This window comes from Equus quagga, chromosome 1, assembly GCF_021613505.1.
Source record: "Equus quagga isolate Etosha38 chromosome 1, UCLA_HA_Equagga_1.0, whole genome shotgun sequence".
NCBI classification, from domain to species: domain Eukaryota; kingdom Metazoa; phylum Chordata; class Mammalia; order Perissodactyla; family Equidae; genus Equus; species Equus quagga.
The window spans coordinates 11,728,714-11,752,556 of record NC_060267.1 but is presented as its reverse complement, the minus strand read 5'-3'; the positions used below and the strand labels follow the sequence as shown (position 1 = coordinate 11,752,556).

At 42.2% G+C, this 23,843-nt stretch overlaps 1 protein-coding gene across 11 annotated transcripts in view; it reads left to right on the top strand.

Moving 5' to 3' along the window:
• Positions 1 to 23,843, top strand: part of RBMS2 (RNA binding motif single stranded interacting protein 2) — an 80,060-nt gene that overhangs the window by 45,318 nt on the left and 10,899 nt on the right. For 7 of the 11 annotated variants that reach the window (XM_046660820.1, XM_046660884.1, XM_046660867.1 and 4 more), the window contains 4 exons: positions 13,414 to 13,580; positions 17,737 to 17,795; positions 18,658 to 18,749; positions 20,426 to 20,583. In XM_046660820.1, coding sequence (XP_046516776.1) covers positions 13,414 to 13,580; positions 17,737 to 17,795; positions 18,658 to 18,749; positions 20,426 to 20,583 — 476 coding nt within the window. Of the gene's footprint in view, positions 1 to 7,956; positions 8,085 to 13,413; positions 13,581 to 17,736; positions 17,796 to 18,657; positions 18,750 to 20,425; positions 20,584 to 23,843 lie in introns of all 11 variants that reach the window. The other 4 variants (XM_046660859.1, XM_046660874.1, XM_046660837.1 and 1 more) reach the window with 2 other exon arrangements.

Genomic DNA, 23,843 nt, shown 5'->3' with positions numbered 1-23,843 from the left:
GTAATAAGGAAAAAGAAAAACAGCTATTTTGTTTTAACATATCAGCCTAAGAGAATAAGGATTTCCCTTTTTTCTGTATTCTTTATAGATCTAGTATATTGTGGCTGTTATGTAAATGGTAGGTCTTTATTTCACTGTGGATACTAGGTCTCGTGGAAATTCTTACATCATCTTCCCCACCACTATCCAGGAACTGGATAGAACTTGCTCCTCCTCTTTTGAAGACCTTACCCCTTTGTTTACTGTTGGCTTTTGGTCTTTAGTTCCCACTTTGGCAGCAGTCCTCACCTCCACTCCTTACCTCCAGCCTCTGCCCCATTCCCAATTGTAGTTTAAAATCATGAGTGTGATAAACTAGGTTAACACTTTCCCAAGGACTAGTTCTGTTCAGATCACTGTCTTTTTTCAGATTCAAGGTATGTTAGGAATTAGAAGGGCACAGGTCCAGGAGTTGGGCTGTGTAGACTCAAGTCTTTTAATATTCTTTCCTAGTTAAAAAAAAAATAGTATGTTAGATTTTTAAAAGACTTTTTCTTTGTTTTTAAATAGATAATAGATATACGGACTTGGGCTAAAATATAAAAGGTTCAAACAAATATAAATTAAACAAATAAAGGAAAAGTCTGTGTTTCACCCTATGCTTTATCTACCTAGTTCTCCTTTCTAGTGGCCATCGTTAGTAACTGTTGCTTGTGTATTTTTATTTATTTATTTATTTATTTTTTTGAGGAAGATTAGCCCTTAGCTAACATCTGCTGCCAATCCTCCTCTTTTTGCTGAGGAAGACTGGCTCTGAGCTAACATCTATGCCCATCTTCCTCTACTTTCTATGTGGGACGTCTGCCACAGCATGGCTTGCCAAACAGTGCCATGTCTGTACCCGGGATCTGAACTGGCAATCCCCAGGCCGCCGAAGCTGAGCGTGTGCACTTACCCGCTGTGCCACCAGGCAGGCCACTCTTTTTTTTTTTTTTTAAATTATTATTTTTTTTATTGAGTTATTGATAGGTTACAATCTTGTGAAATTTCAATTGTACATTAATGTTTGTCAGTCATGTTGTAGGTGCACCACTTCACCCTTTGTGCCCACCCCCCACCCCACCTTTCCCCTGGTATCCACTAAACTGTTCTTGGTCCATGGTTTTAAATTCCTCATATGAGTGGAGTCATACACAGATTATCTTTCTCTCGCTGGCTTATTTCACTTAACATAATTCTCTCAAGGTCCATCCATGTTATTGCAAATGGAATGATTTTGTTCTGTTTTGCAGCTGAGTAGTATTCCATTGTATATATGTACCACATCTTCTTTATCCATTCGTCTGTTGCTGGACACTTAGGTTGCTTCCGTGTCTTGGCTATTGTAAACAGTGCTGCAATAAACATTGGGGTGCACAGGACTTTTGGGATTGCTGACTTCAGGCTCTTTGGATAAATACCCAGTAGTGGGATGGCTGGATCGTATGGTAGTTCTATTTTTAGTTTTTTGAGGAATCTCCATACTGTTTTCCATAGTGGCTGCACCAGTTTGCATTCCCACCAGCAGTGTATGAGGGTTCCTTTTTCTCCGCAACCTCTCCAAAATTTGTTGCTATTAGTTTTAGATATTTTTATCATTCTAATGGGTGTAAGGTGATATCTTAGTGTAGTTTTGATTTGCATTTCCCTGATGATCAGCGATGATGAGCATCTTTTCATGTGCCTATTGGCCATCCGTATATCTTCTTTGGAGAAATGTCTGTTCATGTCTCCAGCCCATTTTTTGATTGGGTTGTTTGATGTTTTGTGGTTGAGTTGCGAGAGTTCTTTATATATTAAGGATATTAAGCCTTTGTCAGATATATGACTTGCAAATATTTTTTCCCAGTTAGTGGGTTGTTTTTTTGTTTCAATCCTGTTTTCATTTGCCTTGAAGAAGCTCTTTAATCTGATGAAGTCCCATTTGTTTATTCTTTCTATTGTTTCCCTTCTCTGAGAAGGCATGGTGTCCGAAAAGATCCTTTTAATACTGATGTCAAAGAGTGTACTGCCTACGTTTTCTTCCAGAAGCCTTATGGTTTCAGGTCTCACCTTTAGGTCTTTGATCCATTTTGAGTTTATTTTGGTGAATGGTGAAAAAGAATGGTCAATTTTCTTTCTTTTACATGTGGCTTTCCAGTTTTCCCAGCACCATTTGTTGAAAAGACTTTCTTTTCTCCATTGTATGCCCTCAGCTTTGTCAAAGATTAGCTGTCCATAGATGTGTGGTTTTATTTCTGGGCTTTCAATTCTGTTCCATTGATCTGTGCACCTGTTTTTGTACCAGTACCATGCTGTTTTGATTACTGTAGCTTTGTAGTATGTTTTGAAGTCAGGGATTGTGATGCCTCCCGTTTTGTTCTTTTTTCTCAGGATTGCTTTAGAAATTCGGGGTCTTTTGTTGCCCCATATGAATTTTAGGATTCTTTGTTCTAATTCTGTAAAGAATGTCATTGGGATTCTGATTGGGATGGCGTTGAATCTGTAGATTGCTTTAGGTAGAATGGACATTTTAACTATGTTTATTCTTCCAATCCATGTACATGGAATGTCTTTCCATCTCCTTATGTCGTCATCCAGTTCTCTCAGAAAGGCCTTGTAATTTTCATTATATAGGTCCTTCACTTCCTTAGTTAAATTTACCCCAAGGTATTTTATTCTTTTTGTTGCGATTGTGAATGGTATTGTATTCTTGAGTTCTTTTTCTGTTGGTTCATTACTGGAGTATAGAAATGCTACTGATTTATGCAAATTGATTTTATACCCCAGGCAGGCCACTCTTGTGTATTATTCTAAAGATATTTTTATGCATATTATATCAGACTTTTAAAAATTTTGTATCTAAAGTTCTTTGTGACTTGTAAAAAGCAGGCTAGAACAAGGATTGAACTTTATAGAGCTGATGTATTGCTGGATGTTTGCATATATATGTTTTGTTTTGATCTGGAGATAGACTAGGTACACATACCTTTCATATCCTTGGGTTAGGCCACTTCCTTCAAGTGTGTAGTGTTGCGGTGTTTATTGTTTGTTGAATCAAAAATATTTCTATAATGACCAGAGGAGCAGAAGCTTTTCATGACTTTGAGACTTGTTGGGCCTTCATAATACCAGATCCCTCTTCTACGAATCTGATTATTCTTTGAATGGGTGGTGTGAGGGTGAGGAAGAGGAGTGCTGGTGTTTCCTGGCTTCTTGTGGCTTTGTGATCTCTGGATTTCTGACCAAAGTGAAATTGTGTCAAATGATGAAAATAGGGTAAGTTGACAAGATAGGGTAAAGTAAATTATAGGCAGGTGTTATCTTTTTCTCTATCTTTTCCCTATCTGAAGCAACTATATTGTGGAAGAAAGGCAAATATATTTCACTCTAAGCTCTAATGATGCTGCAATTCTTTTTCACTTTGCAACTCCTTCCCCGGCCAAATATCCTCCTGAACACAGATGATCCACCAGCCAAGCCAGATAGCAGAGGGGTTTGGTAATGCAGAGTAGCCCTCGGTGGGGGCTCAGTTGTGTCCCACCCATATTTTCCCCAAGCATTTGGCTGTCGTGTTCAAACTTCAGCTGCTTAACCTTCGAAGATCCTTTTTGTGTCCTGAGAAGTTATTGGACTTTTTGCCATCTGTTTCCTGTTACGTATGAGGTATTGCCACACTGACATGCACCCACGAAGTGGTGGCATGGGGGTTATTCCTTGGGTTGCAGGCATGGGCTTGTGCTGCCCAAAAACACTGTGCCTGAAAGGGCCATATACTTCTGTTGAGGGCTCTTGCTCAAGTCGGTCTGCGTAAGCACCAGTCTTATGTAAGAGATTCTCTTCTAGCTTATTTGATTCATAGTTCAAATGCCTTTCTTCCTTAAATGTTCTACTCTGACTAGATATTACCTGTTGCCAGAGAACTTAGAACTGTTCCCTTTCCAGAAGGGAGAGAAACAAAGGATGTAGGGTCATGTAAAGGGCTGCTTTACGTGTTTACTCAGCTGTTTGCACTGGTTTAGAGACTGTCCTTATTTAGGGTTTTTGTTACTTGCTTCTGCTTAACAAAAAGCAACGTGGGTATACCAGGGAATGTTAAAATAAGACTGAGCCTCAGTTTCCAAGTTTTAAAAGGGAAACCACACATCCCCTGCTCCACAGAGCCGTCGGGACGATCAAATGAAATCATAAATGTGATAGGACTTAAGAGACTGTTGAAGTGTTAGACAAATAGAACAGAATTCTGCTTTAAACTGTGCCTTGAGAGTTTTTGCACAGTGAAGAAGTTCTGTATTAAATCTTGAAGAAAGTTTCTCGAGAGCTTCTGGCACAAATCCTCTTCTACCTGAGTCTTTAAGGTAGAATGGTTGGTTCATCATTCGGGGCCCTAAAAAGAAATAAATGGCACACCTGAACTGAATAATTTGAGAAACGTTATAAAGGGACTATTTACAAAGGGATTTAGGGAAACCAGTGAGAGAGAAGGGCAGAGACCATATGACCGGCAATTATGGAGCCTACATTACCTCTAAATCTAGAAGGGCAAAGGACTGAGAGAGACCACTAATATCTAAGGGTAGCTATATGCTGAGAACTGGGGGCTAGAGTGGAGGTATGCAGCCAAATCATGGTGTTCTGGCAGCAGAAGGAGCGAGGAAAATGAGTCCTGTGATCTCATTCTCCCCCTGCCCTTTGATCTCCTACTGGTGTACATTTGGTTAGCCAAACACAACTGGAAGCCAGAGGGCAGGGGAGCCTGTTCATACACTCTATGTGGTCAGCTTCCTGGGGCACAAAGCAAGGTGGACAAGAGTGGCAAGTGGATCTGGAAGGGCAGTGAGTTCCTGGGCAGTATGTTGTGGCTGTGTGCTTAACTGAGGATTCTACAGTTATTTAGGCTTAGAGTTTTAAAATGTCACTTTTATGCTTGAGATCCAATTTGAGTACCACCTGGTATGAATGTAACTAACTCCCTGGAGGCTGTGTGGTTGGTGCATCTTACTGTTACCACCTTGGTGTTCAAGGGATGTGGGGAAACAGATTGCTTGTTGTAGTGGTAAGAGCCATGATGAAAGAGAAGAGGGGAGGAGACGAGGAGCTGGTGATGGTGTCAGGTTTACTTGAGCTAAGAGGAAATTGTGGAAAGTGCTGAGAGTCACCTTTTAAAACCAGATATGGTGGGCACATGCATGGGGTGTGTTCTCTGGCTCTGGCTCTTTATGTTCCAGAGATGCCTTTCTTTTTTCGTTTTGCTTTTAATGTTGTTACTATTTTTTTCCAGAAGGAGGCTTGCAGGAAATATCCCTTTCTTGCTCTGATATGATTTAATGTCTAATTCATATTACCACTTGAATTTCAATAAAATATATTAATCTTGTGACTTTTCTACCTGTAAGTGAAGTAGGATGATGCCAACCTAGGCTGAATCCTATCCTAGTTCATGCTTACCTGTGGTAGCCTGACGTCTCAAGATGTTTTTAATGGTTGGAATGTCCTCTTCTCTCCACCCATCCCCATCAAATTTTTATAATAACTTTATTGAGATATAATTCACATACCGTACAATTCACCCATTTAAAGTGTACAATTCAGTAGCTTTTAGTATGTTCACAGAGTTGTGCATCCATTATCATAATTTTAGGGCATTTTCATTACTCCCCAAAAAACCTCACCTACTTAGCTGTGACCCCCCCAAATTCTCTCAATACCCTCTTCTACCAGCTATAGGTAATTACTAATCTACTTTCTGTCTCTAAAGACTTACCTATTCTAGACATTTCATATAAAGGGCATTTCATATAAATCATACAAAGACATTTCATATAAATGTCTTTGTATATCATACATACAAAATGTCTTGTATGTCATACATACAAAGACATTTCATATAAATCATACAACATGTGGTCCTTTGTGACTGGCTTCTTTCACTTAGCATGTTTTCACGGATCATCCATGTTGTAGCATGTGTACTCCATTCCTTCTTATGGCTGAATGATAGTCTCACATATGGATATACTACATTTTATTTTTACATTCATCAGTCAATAGACATTTGTGTTGTTTCTACTTTTGGCTATTATAAATAATACTGCTGTGGAATTCTTGTACAGCTTTTGTGTGGACATATGTTTTCAGTTCTCTTGGGTATATACTGAGGAGTGGAATTGCTGGGTCATGTGATAACTCTGTTTTTAACCTTTTGGGGAACTGCCAAACTGTTTTCCAAAGTGGCTGCATCATGTTACATTCCCGTCAGCAGTGTGCAAGAGTTCCAATTTCTTCACATCCTCAGCAGCACTTGTTATTTTTGATTATAGCCATCAAAGTTACTTCTTTTTTTTTTGAGGAAGATTAGCCCTGAGTTAACATCCACTGCCAATCCTCCCCTTTTTGCTGAGGAAGATTGTCGCTGAGCTAACATCTGTGCCCATCTTCCTCCATTTCATATGTGGGACGCCTGCCACAGCATGGCTTGATGAGCAGTGTGCAGGTCTACACCCAGGAGCCGAACCCGCAAACCCTGGGCTGCCGAAGTGGAGTGTGTGAACCTAACCACTACATCACCAGGCCGGACCCCATGAAAGTTACTTTTGATTAAAGCCATAGTTTCTTTGTTATAGCCATCCTTGTGGGTGTGAAGTGGTATCTCATTATGATTTTGATTTGCATTTCTCTGTGCCTCCCCATTCAAAGTTTAATATCCTATTCTTTCTTCAGGGTACAACTCCAACATCTTCTTGAGAAACTCTTTCCAGGAATTGTTTCTTTTTTCATGCTCGTATGCCATTTTGCCTGGATCCCGTTAGCACACGTATTTCATGCCGCTGGGCATCTAGATTGTAAGCTCTGGTTTGTGAATTCCTTAATAGCTCCTTGTGGCTGTGTGTTTAAATTCACGTGAAGAGTGAAATAGTTGAACTATGAAATCGTTCACTCTTCCTTTTCTTCGTCTCTGAGTCCCCACTGCATCAAGCAGGGCTTGCACATAGTTGGTATTCAGATATTTATTCAATGACTCAAATAGTGCAGAGTCTCGTGAGTGATTATTAGGCGATCTGTTACTTCTTAGGGAAAGTGGACTTTCTCTTATTAGGAGATATTATGACAGAACCCAGGAAATAATGTATTTTAGACAAAAATTTTCAGATACATTATATGTCCTAGAGACCACTGGCTCCAGGAACATGTCTTATGCATCATCCATATCCAGGTTGCAATAGGAATTTTGATGTCAGGCCACTAGATTGGATATCTGTGAAACTTTTTTAGGGGTTTATTAAGCTGATGCAAAATTAGCAAATCTCCAGGTTTTTTGTTTACTGCTTTTAGCAAATATCCATGCCTGTACTATGCACCAGGAACTTAGCCAGGGACTAGATGTGGGATGGGGCTTTCTCCTGCTCTGGTGGTAATAAAGTTAAGGGCCCAGGATGGGGCTGGCTTTGATGGCAAATGAATGGATACAGGATTTGTGAATTTTATTAAACCATGCAAAATGAATACTTGATCAGAGAAGCTAGTTTTCATAATAATGAAGTGTTTTACTTACATTGGATTTTAATTAACAAGTAGCTCCTCTGACTGGATCATTCTCTTAAAGATCTGATGAAAACTTGGTGATTGGGAAGTAGGCACTGTATCACCCCTCCCTGTATGATCTCTTGAAAGAGAGCAAAAGGAAGAACACTGTCTTGTCTCCCAGTTTCCTGTAACTCAGCAGGACAGAAAATACCAAGTTCCTGCTACAGGAAGAGAGGAGTTTGATTTTTCTTTTTTCGGGTGAAGATGAAGGAGTTATGTATTTCTGTATCCCCATCCTACTGCCCCCCCCCCCCCAAATTATTATCCCCAGAGATTCTTATGGGATATCTTACAGCATAATTATCAGCCCATCATTTAAACACCTCCCCACAAATCTTTAAGGGATTAAAATCTGTTTAATATTTTATCTTGAAGGTCTCTATCCTAGTCAACAAAAGAAGAGCAAAACAGAAGGAACTGTTTTATAATCGAGACAAAAGTAACTTCCTGAGGAGGTCAGAGAGAGGCAGTGCTGAAGTGGTCAGGGCCAGCTCACTGAGTAGGTAGGTGTCCGGGTGCTTTGCTGCCTGCCTCCCAGCCTCGAATCTCTTCATGGGCTTTTCACAGAAGCATCTCTCCCAAGCTCTCCTGGACCCTTAAGAACTGCTCAGGGAAACATCAGGCCTCTGCAGACAAATACCAGCTCAGTATGGGTGAGTTATCTATATTCTGCAGAGGAAGGAGAATTTTGCCCTTTACTCTAATTAAAAGAACTCCATTTTTAAAAAGACTCCTAATTTTAAAGATTGGCACCTGAGCTAACAACCGTTGCCAATCTTTTTTTCTTTTTTTATCCCCCAACCCCCCCAGTACACAGTTGCATATTTTAGTTGTGGGTCCTTCTAGTTGTGGCATGTGGGATGCTGCCTCAGTGTGGCCTGATGAGCAGTGTCATCTCCGCGCCCAGGATCCAAACTGGCGAAGCCCCAGCCCCCAAAGCAGAGCGCCGGAACTTAACCACTCGGCCACGGGGCCGGCCCAACACTCCTAGTTTTAAAAGAATAACCATAACTGACATTTTGTACCTGCCAAATGCCAAACACCATGGTAAATACTTTATATCCGTTAATTCATTTATCCCACCTTTCCTTCCCTTCCCTTAGCTTTTATATGTGGCTGTTCACTCTGCCAGGGACATGGCCCTTCTGGTAAACAGCGAAGTCCTCCCCGTGCTGGTGTCCTCAAACACCTTTTAGTGATAGATTCTAGTCTCCAGCCATCTTGAATCTGCTGTTCCCTAGCATTTGCATTCAAGCAATTCAGTTCATCTTTGTAATTCAATCAGTGTTTCCTATTCTGTCTTGGTAACCAGTTACCCACAGGCATCTGGATTTCACTGGCAGATCCAAAGCCAAAAAGTCCTAGCCCTGAGACTGCTTCCCCCGTCCAGGGTTCACAGCTGAAATTCCTCCATTTCCCAAAGAATTAGTGAAATACTGCAACTTTCTAAAAATGTTAGTATCTCCTTTACAAGTCTACGTCTCTAAGGAGCTGCATTAGCTTTTAGTTAAGAAATCGCACTTCAAGGCTCTTGATCACACTGCCAGGCTCTTCATGTCTTCCCTGCATAGTCCCGTTATTTTTAAGGTACTCAGATGTTTACTAAATGAGTAAATTATTTATTCTAAAAGCATTCATCATCCATCCATCAAGCAGATACCTTCAAATTCTGCAAGACTGACTTTAATTTCTGTACTTTTTCCTAACCTCCCTTCACATCTAGTACCTGCTAACTAATCTCATCACCTCTGTCCTCCTACCCCTCCCACCCAGCCTTCATAAAGCAGCTGGTGTTGGCTTTCTCATATATGTGCGATCCTGTCATTTCTCTGTTTATAAACTCATTAATGTTTCCCAATCACTTCCAGAATTAAATCTCCTTCATACGAAGACTTATACCTATGCTATTCTACTGGATTACTTTACATGTCCTTTGCTACATGATAACGTGCTACCATCCTTTATTTCTAAAGGCAAATTTAATACCATCCCGGGCATCTAAGATTCTAGGCCAAACATGAGGGCCCTTGTTTTAAAGAGTCCAAATCTTGTAATCATAAGAGGTATAGTACAATTCTGAGTCCTCTTCTAAATGGCCACTGATCCAGACAACTTCAGGAGTTCCACCTACGTGAATATAAACCAAGTTATAAGTGAAATTCTACCATTCTTCCTTTTCTTCTAGGAGCCAAACAAAACTACATGCTCCCCAACTAAATGCTGTTGAAAAGGATGAAGCTAACTAATGGATGCTGTAGTACACTTCTGTCCCTTCCTTAGGAGGCCCTGGAGTATTGACAATTCAGTCATTTTGGCATCTTTAATAACCCTGAATTTGATCCTCACATGAAAACGACATTTTTTAGGACACAGCAAAATAGCAAATTAGGTTTAAGATTTAGAGTGCTTTGGTTTATGAAATCTACCACAGTGTAGCAGGATTGAGGGAAATATCTTGCTCTTCGCTTTCTGGCTTAGGCTCTGACAGAGAACCATTTCAGACCAGTAGGAGTCAAGGGAGACAATGCTGCCCTATCCTGCCCTCCCGTGTAGGAACAGCTCAGTCCTCTGGCCCTTCTTACATACTGTCCTTTTCTCTCTTACTCACATAGGTAAACGTGGATTATTATTTTGCATTAGTTATTTTGTCTCTTCAAATAATTTCTTTTGGGAAGCCAGATAAGCTTTACTTAGGGGCTTTCTCAACTTTTTTTTTTCTTGAATTCTCTTACCCCTCAAAGTGAATATTTTTCTTTTTTTTTTTTTGTTTGAGGAAGATTAGCCCTGAGCTAACATCTGCTGCCAATCCTCCTCTTTTTGCTGAGGAAGATTGGCCCTGAGCTAACATCCATGCCCATCTGCCTCCACTTTATATGTGGGACGCCTACCACAGCATGGCTTGCCAAGCAGTGCCATGTCCGCACCCGGGATCCGAACTGGCGAACCGCAAGCCGCTGAAGCGGAACGTGTACACTTAACCCCTGCGCCACCAGACCGGCCCCTCAAAGTGGTTATTTTTCTACCATTTCTGTTTGGATGCAAACCTATGTAGCAATTTCAGAAGCTGCTTGAGAATAGCAAGAGATAAATGTTTATTTTTCTGAACCATATCTTGTTTTCTAGGAATTTTTCTGGCCTTGCAGCAAGTTTATTATTGACTAAGTCATATTTTTAGATTATAGCAAGATCTTAGTATTAAAACCAAGGTTATAACTATGGTAACAAACCAATAGCTTCTTTTTAATTTATTTTTTTCTTCAAAAACCCTTGCGTTCTTGTTTGGACAGTCCTGGCCGCATTGATGCTTCTCTTAGAAACATCCTCTCACCTTGGGAAAGGAGGCTGATGGATTCTGACCGAGGCGAGTGGGCTCACCTGCTGTGTGGCACGTGGGGTGATGCCACTAGAGTGGCTTGTGCTGTCATTGTTATAGTTGGCATCATCATCATCCGTGTCATCCCTGGGCCTACAATCTCATGGTCGGGAGAAGAAGCTTGGCTTTCTCAGCTAAGGATCAATAATAGCAATTCCTTAGAGAGGAGGAAAGGCTGTCTTATTGAATGATCTCCAGCAGTGATCTCATTCTGAACTCAGGGACAAGCCTGATGAGAACAGAGGTCGCCATCTTCTTGACTGAGCTTCAGATCAGGCGGGGCACTTACGATAATAGTGACAATGGAGGGGCCTAGACTCACTAGTATTTGATTATTATTGCAGATTTAGTAATTCAACAGAGATTTGAACATCATTCTTAAGTAAATACTACCATTTCTAGCACTGGATATATGACTTTGAGGTTTATTTGCCCTATTTTTGTCTTGTTGTCTAAAAGTTGCTTAAAACACGCACATGCCACATGCATTGCCTGCCTTTGTTGACTACATCATATGTCTGTCACCATCACCACAGAGGAATAATACATCTTCCTCCGGCACATAGATTGTTCTATATGGGAAATCCTAGTGTAAGTGCTTGCAAAAAGGCAAGGACAGGGATGGGAAATATAAAGGATGTGTTAAGAGCTACAATAGGTCAGGAGTCTTTGGGCATCCAGGATGTGGTATTGGGTTTCTTTTTCTTCATTACTGCAGTACAGAGCTAAGGAATAAACTGCATATGTGCAAGTAGGTGCACATTTGTGTGGCGTATACTGACTGATAAAGGTAGAGAAGATGCCAGCTTCAACAGAGTTTAGCTGGAACAAAGATTTTTGTTTTGAAGTTTGCTAAAGGTCAGAGGCATAAAATAGAAGAGGCACATTTCCCATTAAGATTCTTTGGGGGTGGGGCTGGCCCCGTGACCGCTCTGCTGCAGGCAGCCCAGTGTTTCGTTGGTTCAAATCCTGGGCGTGGATGTGGCACTGCTCATCAAGCCATACTGAGGCAGTGTCCCACATGCCACAACTAGAAGGACCCACAACGAAGAATATACAACTACGTACTGGGGGGCTTTGGGGAGAAAAAGGAAAAAAATGTTTGGGGCAAGATTTCCTCACTTTGATGTTTCTCTTTTTCTCTTCTGTTTCTACTTCAATCCATCACCGCCACCACCAAAAAGAGAGAAAGAGAGAAAAAAACCTGGAGATGAACTAGCATTTTAGAGAGAAGTAATTCCAAATAGATTTATACTATAAAGTGCTTTAAGCCAAGGGTGAACTGGAATATGAGTGTGATTTAATAAAGTATCCTATATTATAGATGATTATGCAAATGTAGAATATTATGAACCAGATATAAATGTAAACACCGAAAGCCTGATTAGAGCTTAAGGATATAAAACATGCCATGAAGGAACGGATCCTTGTTCCAGCCAACCTGGTGTTTTGTCTCTAACAGGAGTACCTAAAAAATATAGTGGAGTCTGGTTACCTGTCCTGGTATCAGTAGTGAAAGAAGAGAGATGTTTCACTGCAAATCCTGGATTTTCTTGACCATAATGTATCATTCATTCATTTAAACTTTTAAAAACTTGCAAATAACTTCTGACTAAACCCCTATCCGAATGGTAACAAATTTCGTTTTTTCAACTTGACGTGGTAATTAGTATTTCATTTTATTTCTCTAAGTTTACGATAATCTTCAAGCTCCTGCAGGTATTTTGCAGTTCCCATATTCTACAGTTTTGTGAATAATCTATGTTCAGCTTACTTATACCTTCATGATTTGATACATTTTTATTATTTCCTCTTCATTATTTTTGAATGGAACCTAGATTTTATTAATCTTGTCTCAGTGCACTGTTTACTTAAGAGGCATACATTAATCATGTTCTCCAGCATTTGTATGATAAAAACCTTCCGCTATAGAGCCAGCCCTGATGGCCCAGCGGTTAAAGTTCAGCACGCTCTGCTTCAGCAAACTGGATTCGGTTCCCCAGTACAGAACCACACCACTCATCTGTCAGTGCCGTGCTGAGGTGGCAGCTCACACAGAAGAGCCAGAAGAACTTACAACTATACACAACTTTGTACTGAAGCTTTGGCGGGAGGGGGGGGGGGGGGGGGGGGGGCCGTGGGAGGAAGACTGACGACAGATGTTAGCTTAGGGCGAATCACCCCCTGAAAAGAAAATAAAAGCATTCCACTATAACAAAGTACCTTTTTTCGAAACTGTTAACAAGCTTTCTTTGGCCTCTTATTATTCTTGAAAAATAGGTAGAACAGTTAGATATTTTCTTACTCTTTCCTTTAGGGTTTTTTCCTTAACTATCCTATTGAGTTTATTACTGTTAAAGTGTGGAATCATTCTTTCCAAGAGGCCAGGGTCTTCCTCACTCTCCAGCATCTATATAATATAATCCTTCTGACTTTCTGTTCCTCATGTCTCCCTACAGCCATATGTGTCATTGTCTCAGCAGATGGCACCACCGAGTCCAAGCAGCAGTACCCCTAACAGCAGCAGTGGGAGCAATGGAAGTGACCAGCTGAGCAAAACCAACCTGTACATCCGGGGGTTGCAGCCAGGCACTACTGACCAGGACCTCGTCAAGTTGTGTCAGTCGTAAGTTGGGGTGCATGTGGGTAGGCTTCCAGGGACAGTACAAATTTGGTGATACTGGCTTCTTGCCAGATACTTTTATCCTGAAATGCAATATTATTTTGCTTCTACCCCATAATCACAAGGTTTCTCAGCACCCCCTCTTAAAGACATTCTGCCTGTTACTGTTATCTAAAACCTTTATGTCTTTCTCTGGGGAAAGCCAGGTTAGGACTGGTCTTTGAAGCTTAGTATATGACTTTGTTTCCGGCATGTACCCAGAACTGATGGTCTTAGTGGAAAGATTCCTATCCTTACGCTTGGAATAGCAATGCACAATTTCTCTAAAGATATTGATTAGAAGGCAGTGAGAGCTGGAAGTGGGACTAGCCAATTGAATTATACTCTTAAGAGAGTTTCTGCTGCTAGAGATATTCCCGGTGAACCAGAGGAGCCCTCGAATTAGTGGATAAAGAAGGTGGAGAAAGAGGCTGTCACTCTGCATCTACCCCCTAAAGACCTGTGGGGTTCTTCAGAGTAGATTCGAGTCATGAGGTAGAGATAACTACCGTGGAATTAGCCCCGTTAGGAATTCTGGGGGAAAAAAGAGATGCCAGCTCAATTCCATTTGGCAGAAAAATATGTGTTTCAAAGAATATATTTGGAGGAATGATTAGAGCAAGAAGTCTGGGGGTGGGATGGGGACATTAATGGAAGGAGGAAAAGTGAGTTTGGGAAAGTGAATGGTAGAATGAGATAGAAATAGGAACCTTAGGCTGTGTAAACTTACCATCTTTTAAAATTTTTTATTGAAGTATGACAAGCATATAGAAAAGTACACAAATCCTAAGTGTACATACAACAGTGAATTTTCACAAGGCGAACGCACCGTTGTAACCACATTAAGAAATAGAACATTACCAACTTTTCAGAAGCCCACCTCTCAGTTACTGTCTCCCTCTTCCCCACAAAGGTATCTTCTGTTTGGCTTCTGAGTAATTGATTGGCTTGTTTGAACTTCATATAAATATAATCATGTAGCACATACACTTTTATGTCTGGCTTCTTTTGCTCAATGTCGTTGGTGAGATTCGTCCACATTGTTGTATGTATACAGCAAAACTTCGTTCATTCTTATTGCTCTTTAGAATTCCATCACAGGAAGATACCACAATTTATTTGCCTGTTCACCTGTTGTTGGACATGTGGGTTGTTTCCAGTTTGTGACTATTACATAGAGTGCTGCTGTGAACTTGGATGTGGCTTGGTGTATGTGTGTACACATTTATGTTGAGTGTATATACCTAGGAGTAAAGTTGCTGAGTCATAGGATATATATTTGTTCAGCTTTTGTAGATACTACTAAACAATTTTCTGAAGTGGTTAAACTAATTCAAACTCCCACAACAGTGTGTGTAAGTCCCAGCTGTTTCAAGTCCTGGAGAGGCAGAACAGTTTGCCCCAACATGCAGTTGTATGGCGGCATCGGAAGGGCCCCACAAAGCCCTTGCTCTTCTGAGGCCGTGGTTTGGTCCACGCACATCATGGATTTTGGCTAGAACAAGGCTGTACAAACTTGATCTTCGAAGGCTAGGTGTGTACAAAACTGGTTCCTTTGCTTCAACTTCCCTTGCTAGAAAGGTATTTACATGGAGTTTAGGGGACTTAGTCTAGGACTAGTAATTTTTGGGGGGAATGGGAATTGGCAGAAAGGTTGATTTATAAGGGAAAAGAGTATTTATCAGTCTAGCTCCTTGATTTTTGCACCCTCTGTTTCTTGTACTAATTATAATGTGCTACAAAAAATCTTCTCACTGCGCAAAACAGAGAAGAAACTCAGTTTTACTTCACTATACTTTTAGACTTTACATTTTGCCCTTCCCAACAGTTGCCCTACCTTCTGCTGTGTCTGAAGGGATGAGAATAGTCAGGGTCAGCATGTAGGATGGACCTAAGGAGCCCAGAGGAGAATAGGTGCTGCATGAGTCATGACGAAACGGAGGCTGAGGAGAACAGGTGGGTGGAACACTGGTGGGTGCTGTGAGCTGGGAGTTAAACCTTTCTAGGAGGGGTGTTTCCCATGCATAGAAGGACTTCCTGCCTTTGTCCCAGTTGTCTCTCTGGGTTGTAGGGGAAGTAAGCGTTGCTGGATCCTAAGCCTGGTGGGCAGGAAGGAGAGGCGTGCCGTCTGGGACTGGAACTCCTGGTTCTCTTGGAGGGGCTCCTTCTTCCGAGGAGGAAGGAGCAGGAGCGACCCAGCTGTTGCCAGCTGCAGTGGAAATTCTGAGCTCAAAGTCTCAGGCTGCTCAGACCACAGCAGGCTCCACCCTGGGGCCTTGATAGGGATAGCAGCATGTGTGTCCTCTGGCCTGCGGTCCCTTGCATCCCTTTCCTTACCTAAATTTGGGAAAGAATCCAAGTCTTTAGCCCCGAAAGGCTAGGATCGCCACATCCAACCTCACCCCCATTTTAGTATGTTCTTTTCCCAGCCTCCAGGGTGTTGCTTGGCTTATTCTGTCTAATCCGGTGGGTCACAGAAGAAAAAAATCAGTGAGAGGCCGCCAAGGAGTGAAACAAATGCCTCAGTCATCATATGTTCTTTAGGGATGAGAGGAGAGGTAGGAAAAAGTGCTTGTTCAGGATATTGGTCTCAAATTGAGTCCCTGCCAACTATTTCCAGTTAAATCTTGCACTTCTGACTCTGTTAGTGATTTCTGTTCTGTCTCTTAATGTCTTCACCCTCCCGGAGTGGGACGTAGAGACTTCTTTCTAGTGGAATACTTCTGGTCTAATCCCTGACCTGTGATGCTCGCCTGCTGCACTTGGAGGAAATCCACACAACTCTGCTGCCAAAGCATAATTTTCAAAAAGTTGAAGAAGGTGACTCTCATACAAATATAGGTGAACACATGCCGAAGATTTCTTTTACTCGTTAATGAGAGAACCAGCAGGATGGTAAAATGCATTCAAAGAGTATGTGAGGGACTGAGTATTTATAGGTCCCAAAGAAAGAATGTTGGGATAAGATTGCTAGGTTACGCACAAAGCTGGTTCGCATCCTGCAGGACAATAAAACAGCAACCTTTGGGGTTATCTTTTCTGTTGGACAGAAATTATTTGCATTTCTACTGGATGAAAATTTACAAGTTAGTATGTATCTTCACAAAGTCAGGGCACTAATCTGTAGTAAACAGTAAATCAACAAAGAAACATCCCCCGATAACGAAATATACCTTGCATGAGCCTTTGAGACAATGTTCCAGAATGGCATCAAAAGGGTATGCAGTCCTCATTTTGCCTTATCCTTAAGTTTTGGATAGTTTTCACAGCACTGCTGTTGCACCTGGTCTTATGCCCACTCCCCTCCCTAACACACTCCCAAATCTTGACGATGAGAAATACAAGTCTTAGAATACAGTAAAGCAGGAGGGCGGGCCAGTCGCAGCAGTTTAAAGTTGAGGTCCTTTGAACATAATAATAATAATAGCAGTTGAGAGTTTTCACGTGTTTACCATGTGGTAGACGTTAGTGCTTTATAGTCATGAACTCATTTCATATTCCCAGCAATTCTATCTTTATTTTACAGATGGTAAGATGGGCACGGAAAGGTTAAATGACTTGTCCAAGATCACACATAGCTATAGAGTGGCAGAACCAGGATTTGAACAAAAGCAATTTGGCTTCAATGAGGGGGCCAGTAGAGAGGTAGGGAATGGGGTGTCAGAAAAGAGAGATGTCTATAGATTTTCATAAGAGGAATGGTGTTTGTCCCAAGGAAGATAAGTAATATCAAGGATTATTTTTAGTCCTCAAAGAATTCCAGCCAGAGCTCTGCCCTTACACGCTCTGCTATGAGGACATCGCCAGGCTTCTTTCCCAAAAAGACAGTTGTCTCTTTCCAGCTGGTATCTGAGTCTTAGTTGGGAAAGAAGAGTGAAATGTGTTGGTATTGTAAGGCCCACAGTTACCTTATTTCTTGTAGGCACCTTTAGGTAATAAATATATATGATGAGTGTGACATTTTAAAATCATTTCTTCTGTGTTTTCATTAAAGTTTGAGTAGGGACAGTTGTCTTAGTGGGAGTACAGAAAGGGCATGGATTCATCCAGCTGTCTCAATCTCTGTGCTGTTCTAAATACCTTCCCCCAGATTATCACTTTGCATTTTCTTCTCCCTTAGATATGGCAAGATTGTCTCCACTAAGGCCATACTAGACAAGACCACAAACAAGTGCAAAGGTGAGAGAACACCTGTCCTTGGAGGTGGAGCAGCTGTGAATGAGGCCATCGCTTGGCTCTGCCCTTTACTGCCGAGAGTCCCTAGTACCCAGTGTCAGGGAGGAGTCTCTCTAAGGTCTTCAGGCTTAAAAGACTGAGATATTTAGATTTTTGGGTGACCAGATAGCTAGAGCTGAAAGTGCTCTTTTGGGGACCCAAGGTTAGAAGCTGGCACAGAGTGCCTTTGAGTCCCCTGGGCTTACTTTGGACCTCTTGTTTCCCTGGATTGAATGGTGGATATGGGTAGGTGAGATTATTTCTAGCAAAGCATCGTAAATACCTTTTGGTGTGTTCGGGGGGTGACTTGGTAGACATATTTTGTGAGGATGAGTCTTTGTTGGGGTTTTGAGCAGTTGTAGGTGGGGATGGAAGAGTGGAAGGAGGGAAAGGGCTGTCGGCTGGGGTGGGGAGAGGCTTCTTCTGGCAGGTGGCTGGTTATCTGCAGTGGAGAGACTGTTTTCCCTACATGCCTAGCATTTCCAGGGTGTGGCTCGGAAAGAGAAGGGGGTTTTTTCAGAAGTGAAGGGGGACTGTGGATTGTTAAAAGAGCCTAGTTCCCAAAACATCAGATTTCTTAAGGGGAGGGAGAAGGGCAAGGACACCACAAGGACCTCATTGCCCTTGGCATTCTCAGCTGTAAAGCAGGCCCAATCTCCCAGGGTTCAAGAGCACAGGGATAGCTACCTGAAACGTCTTAATTGCTCTTTCTCCCTCCCACTTCTGTTACATGGATCATAACGCTTCCTCTGTCTCCTAAAAAGCCTGGGTCTCCTACATCCCTGATGCCCCCCTACCTCCCAGTGATGCTGTTTCCCCGTTCCAGGCTATGGCTTTGTGGACTTTGACAGTCCTTCAGCAGCCCAGAAGGCTGTGACAGCACTGAAAGCCAACGGTGTGCAGGCACAGATGGCAAAGGTAAGGGTACTGCCCCGTGTCTGTTTCTCTGAGAGGTGTGGTCACCACCAAAGGTTCAGTTCCGAGGCTCCAGAGGGTTGAAGAAGCACGCAGTTGATGGAAGACCTGTCTGCAGTGCTTTTTGACTATATCTGGCCAAACACAGTCCTGGCTAGGGTCCCACTGAGCACTCTTGGCTGCTAGAGGAAGATGGTGTTCAGATCTGTGGCAGGTAGCTCTGTCGGCTCTGTTCCTCTCATCAAGTGTTATAAGCAGGCGAGAGGGTCAAAAGGCCTCTTCCCTTCCTCCTGCTGTTTCCTCATCTCCACTCTGGCCCCACTTCCCTACCAGACAGCTTGGGGTAGTTTTGCAACATTCTCTGATGAAGCCAGTTGTGCAACTCAGAATTTCAGAACAATGCTCTCCACCTCCCAAAACTGTTCCCTATGTGTGGGGTGTTGGGGAAAGGGAGGCCACAGTAAGGAAGGAGGCTGTCCCTCCTTCTCAGATCTGTCTCCAGCTTTGTTTTCATCTGGACTGCTAGAGAACTAGAGGCTCTTCTCTCCCCTCTTTGCTTGGGTGGGATTGCCCCTTTGCCTCTCTGAAGTCGTTGTGAATACGCTATGTGGAGCCAATGGGGCAGGCTTGCCAGCTACCCTCTTCTGTAATGGTTAAAGAAAAAGGAAACCCTGAAGGGAAAGGCAGAAGAGGGACTGAGGTTGCTGGTGACCCACTGTCTAGGACAGAGTGACTGCTTAAGTTCTTAAAAATACAGCTATGGAGGGGCTGGCCCAGTGGTGCAGTGGTTAGGTTCTCACATTCCACTTCGGTGGCCTGGGGTTCGCTGGTTTGGATCCCAGGTGCGGACCAATGTACCACTTGTTAAGCCATGCTGTGGCAGGCGTCCCACATATAAAGCAGAGGAAGATGGGCACGGATATTGGCTCAGGGCCAGTCTTCCTAAGCAAAAAAAGAGGAGGATTGGCAGCAGATGTTAGCTCAGGGCTAATCTTCCTCAAAAAAAAAAAAAAAAACAAAAACACAGCTATGGGAAGTTACTGTCATTTTACACGTTCTGCCCACTGGAAGGGCTCTTCCACCTCTTCTTTCTGGAGAAAAGTCCTCTGACAGTGGAGTGTAGGGTTCCTGTGAGACTGGAGTTTTCAGGGCTCCATGGTGACCCAGTGAGCTATACATCTGGCCCTTAGTGCAGCCCCCAGCACATTGCCTTCCCTTTCCCCTTGTCCCCTCTTCCTGCTTTCCCTCCACTGGAGAGTGAACAGCATTCCTACTCAGAGGAGTCTGCTGTGGCCGGAAGAGGGGGGAGGGGGGATTACTCAAAACAATCCAGCCAGGAGCAAGGCGGTCCAAGAGAATCCAGCCTGGGACAGGCTGTTGGCGGGTGGAGGGGGAGTGCTGCTCTGCCTAGTTCTTAAAGAGACAGCCAAAACTTCATCAGTGACTTGTATTAGGGGCTTGGACAGTCCTAGAAATATTATATACGCTTTTTTTTTTGCCTGGATATACAATCCATGGTAGTGGGACTCTAGGTGTTACAAAATAGTTGTTAAGGTTCCTTTGTTTATGTGGGACCCTTCGTACTGTCTCTGTTCTAAGATGTCATTTTGTGGATAAGGGCTGAGGGTGGGAGAGGAATAAGAGATGTGAGCTTTATCTTCTCACTTTTATTTCCATAGCAACAGGAGCAGGACCCCACAAATTTATACATATCAAACCTCCCACTGTCAATGGATGAGCAAGAACTGGAGGGGATGCTAAAGCCCTTTGGCCAGGTTATCTCCACTCGAATCCTTCGAGACACCAGTGGGACCAGCAGAGGGGTTGGCTTTGCAAGGTGAGAGATGCCAAGAATGGGAAATGATGAGGTTAATAAAGAGTGTCACTTAGGTTACCAAAAAATCTGTGCCCCCTCTCCCAGAGGACCAAACCGTTGGCCAAAAGTACTTGACAGTAAATAAAAATTTCATTTAATGATAGGTCATAATACTCACAAACCCATTTCCCGCCAGTTCTTTATCCTTTCCCCACTGCTTCCTGCTGCTCTAGCTTTGTCCCTTTGATCCAGACCCAACCAGAAGAAAATAATTCCGTATCTTCTTCTAGTTTACCGAGTGGTTTCTCATCCTGTTATTTCACTTAGTCTTTATAGCAACCCCATGAAATAAGTATTAGTTCTCCATTTTATAGATAAGGAAAGCACAATCTCCGGTATGAGGGGATTTGCCCAGGTCTCACAGGCGTGGGTGGTGGGGCACAGCCCTCATCCTTCTGGCGTCAAGATCAGTAGGACGAAGAGGAAGATTTGGTCTACCTTTTCAGATCTTTCGAGAGACTTGGATTCTAGAACCAACTGTGCCACTACCTGCCCCCGTGATGTCAGTCCTTCCTTCGGGAGCCTCGGCTCACTCTCAAGTGGAGGGTGGCTTGGATGAGGGGTTTTATTCAGGTGTCCCCTGGAGGGCTGGGTTCTCCAGGTGCCCTCTTCTGCGCTTAGGTGTCATCGTTGTAGGGCTTCAGCCTCCCCTAGTCTGCCTAAGAAATAGTTCTGCTTTTATTTATTTTAAGATTTCGTTTGAAAAGAGATCCTGTTGTTTTTAAAAATTTTGAAAGCTACTGGACTAAGTGATCTGAAGGTCCCTTTTTGTTGTATAATGTCTTGTCCGGGCCAGGAGCACTCCCTTACTCTGGAGCATCTCAGCCCTTGGGAACAAGTAATGGGCCCTCTTCCCGAGCCAACTCTTTCTTGGTGGCACCACCTGCTGGCAATCCCAAGTATAACCAAGGGGGAGTTCCTAGGCTTGTGGTCATCAAACTTTTTTCAGTCCCATACTCTCTTAGAGCAGAGGTTCCCAACCTTTTCAGTTCATGGCACCTTAGCTGTCTCAATAGTTTTTTTGCCTATACATACAAAAGAAATACTCACTAGTTCAATTTATTAAATTATGAAATGGCCTAAACAACACAGAACATGTTTGTATCCTAACAATTTTGTAGCTATTTGAAAAAATGTATTGAAAGAGAAAATACTTTTATTTCATTCTTAAATCACTGTACTGACTAATGGGATGTGCACCTGCTGCACAATGTGCAACTCTCAAACCGGGGACGCACATTGGACACTTAGACCCTCATTTTCTGTCATACATTGGTTTTCATAATTATGGTACTTGCTTTTGTCATAGCCACTGTTGAAAAACCAGCTTTGCAAGAACACGTTATCAGGATTGTAGGGTGATCTCATGTTGAAATGGTGAACTGTTTAGAGTTGGTAGCCCACACAGTATCCAGCAGGTGCTGCTGTGTTTCCTCCCTGAGCTCGCTGCAGTGGCCCAGGCGCCTCAGAGACCAGTTTGGGAACTGTGGCTTTGAAGACTTGAAAAACTGAAATCTCTTGCCTGTTTCTACATTAATGTGTACAGATTTTCTTCATGTATTTCATACATTTAGATTCTTGCAAAGTGTAATTTCCAGCAAATTATAAATATTGACACTTTAAATGAAACTCTCATATCATTTTTAAATACATCCAGATGAGATCTAGAGCATAGATGTCATAGCAATTTAATACCCAAAATTATCCATTTTAAAAAATACACAGGGCATTTATTTTTTAGTAGTCATAACTCATATCATTCTTACAGTGTTCCTATTTTTCTTTTTGATCTTGTATTTCCATTCCATTTCCCTACAGTATTGTATTCTAGTGTAAATATTTTTATAGCTGAGGGCCAGCCTGTGGCCAAGTGGTTAAGTTCGCATGCTCAGCTTTGGTGGCCCAGGGTTTCGCCGGTCCTCATCCTGGGTGCGGACATGGCACCGCTCATCAAGCCACGCTGAGGCGGCGTCCCACATGCCACAACTAGAAGGACCCACAACTAAAAAATATACAACTACGTACCGGGTGGCTTTGGGGAGAAAAAGGAAAAAATTAAAATCTTAAAAAAAAAAATTTTTATAGTTGAAAGTCTTTTTGTGGATCATTCTGTCATACTTCTCTGCAACAAAAATTTGTACTTTTTTTTCCTGTGGCCAGAAGGGCTATATGTGTTAACCCATAAGAAAATTATCTTTATAACTATTAGTTCACTGTTGCGTCAAACAGCATAAATACATTAAAATGTTGATACAAAATTATTTTATATAAAGTAAATTTTATTGGAAATGCTTCTATGAAATTGATAAGTTTTATTTAGTTTAGACTTTTCTAATTAGGTCATGTAGCCATCAGTGAATATGTTTACAGCTATGACAAGGTGGGGTTTAATATCAGTTCGACTGCTACTTTTTGTTTTCATGCTGAGAAACCTTGTTTACATAAGTAAGTAAATGGGAATGGAGTTTTGTTAAAATAGGAATTCTTTGAATTCCTTCTGAATTACATGCCAAGAACCAGGGCGATCTATTATCAAAACTGATTTTTTTATGTGTTAATTGACAATTCGCTGAGTCCTCCAGCTTTGGTGGAAGGAAGAATTGGTAACATTTGACTTATAAAAAGATTTGTAACTCAGCCATCAGTGCCTCATGTTGAGTTTTGGGATGTGTGCAAAGTAAATTGAGAGGAGTCGTTGTGAGAGAGGACTTTAGCCTGGATCCTTAGTGATCGTGACGTCTCCTTCAGGCAGGTCAGTTTTAGGAAAGAGTTTATGAGGAGGTTGAGGTTCTGAACGCCATTCTTCTAAATGTCTCCATGCTTGCTCAGCCTTTTGAAGGACTAAGGAGCAGGAGTAACCCAACAAAAGACTACTGCTCTAGGATACCCAACGTGGTTGCTCTAAAGGGTTTCATTTGAGGCCTTTTTTTTTTTTTTTTTTTGCTAAGGGAGCTTCGCCCTAAGCTAACTTCCATGCCACTCTTCCTCTATTTTGTCTGTGGGTTGTGGTTTGCCACCATAGCATGGCTACCAATGAGTGGTGGTCTACCCCTGGGAACCGAGCCCAGGCCGCCAAAGTGGAGCGTGTCGAACTTAACTGCTAGGCCATGGGGCCGGCCCTTGAGGCCTTTTTTAGTGACTGCTTTCACAAGAATGGCTAATATTTTTAGTGGTTATTGGCATGGGAAATAAACTAAGACTTACTTTAAATATGGAAAGAG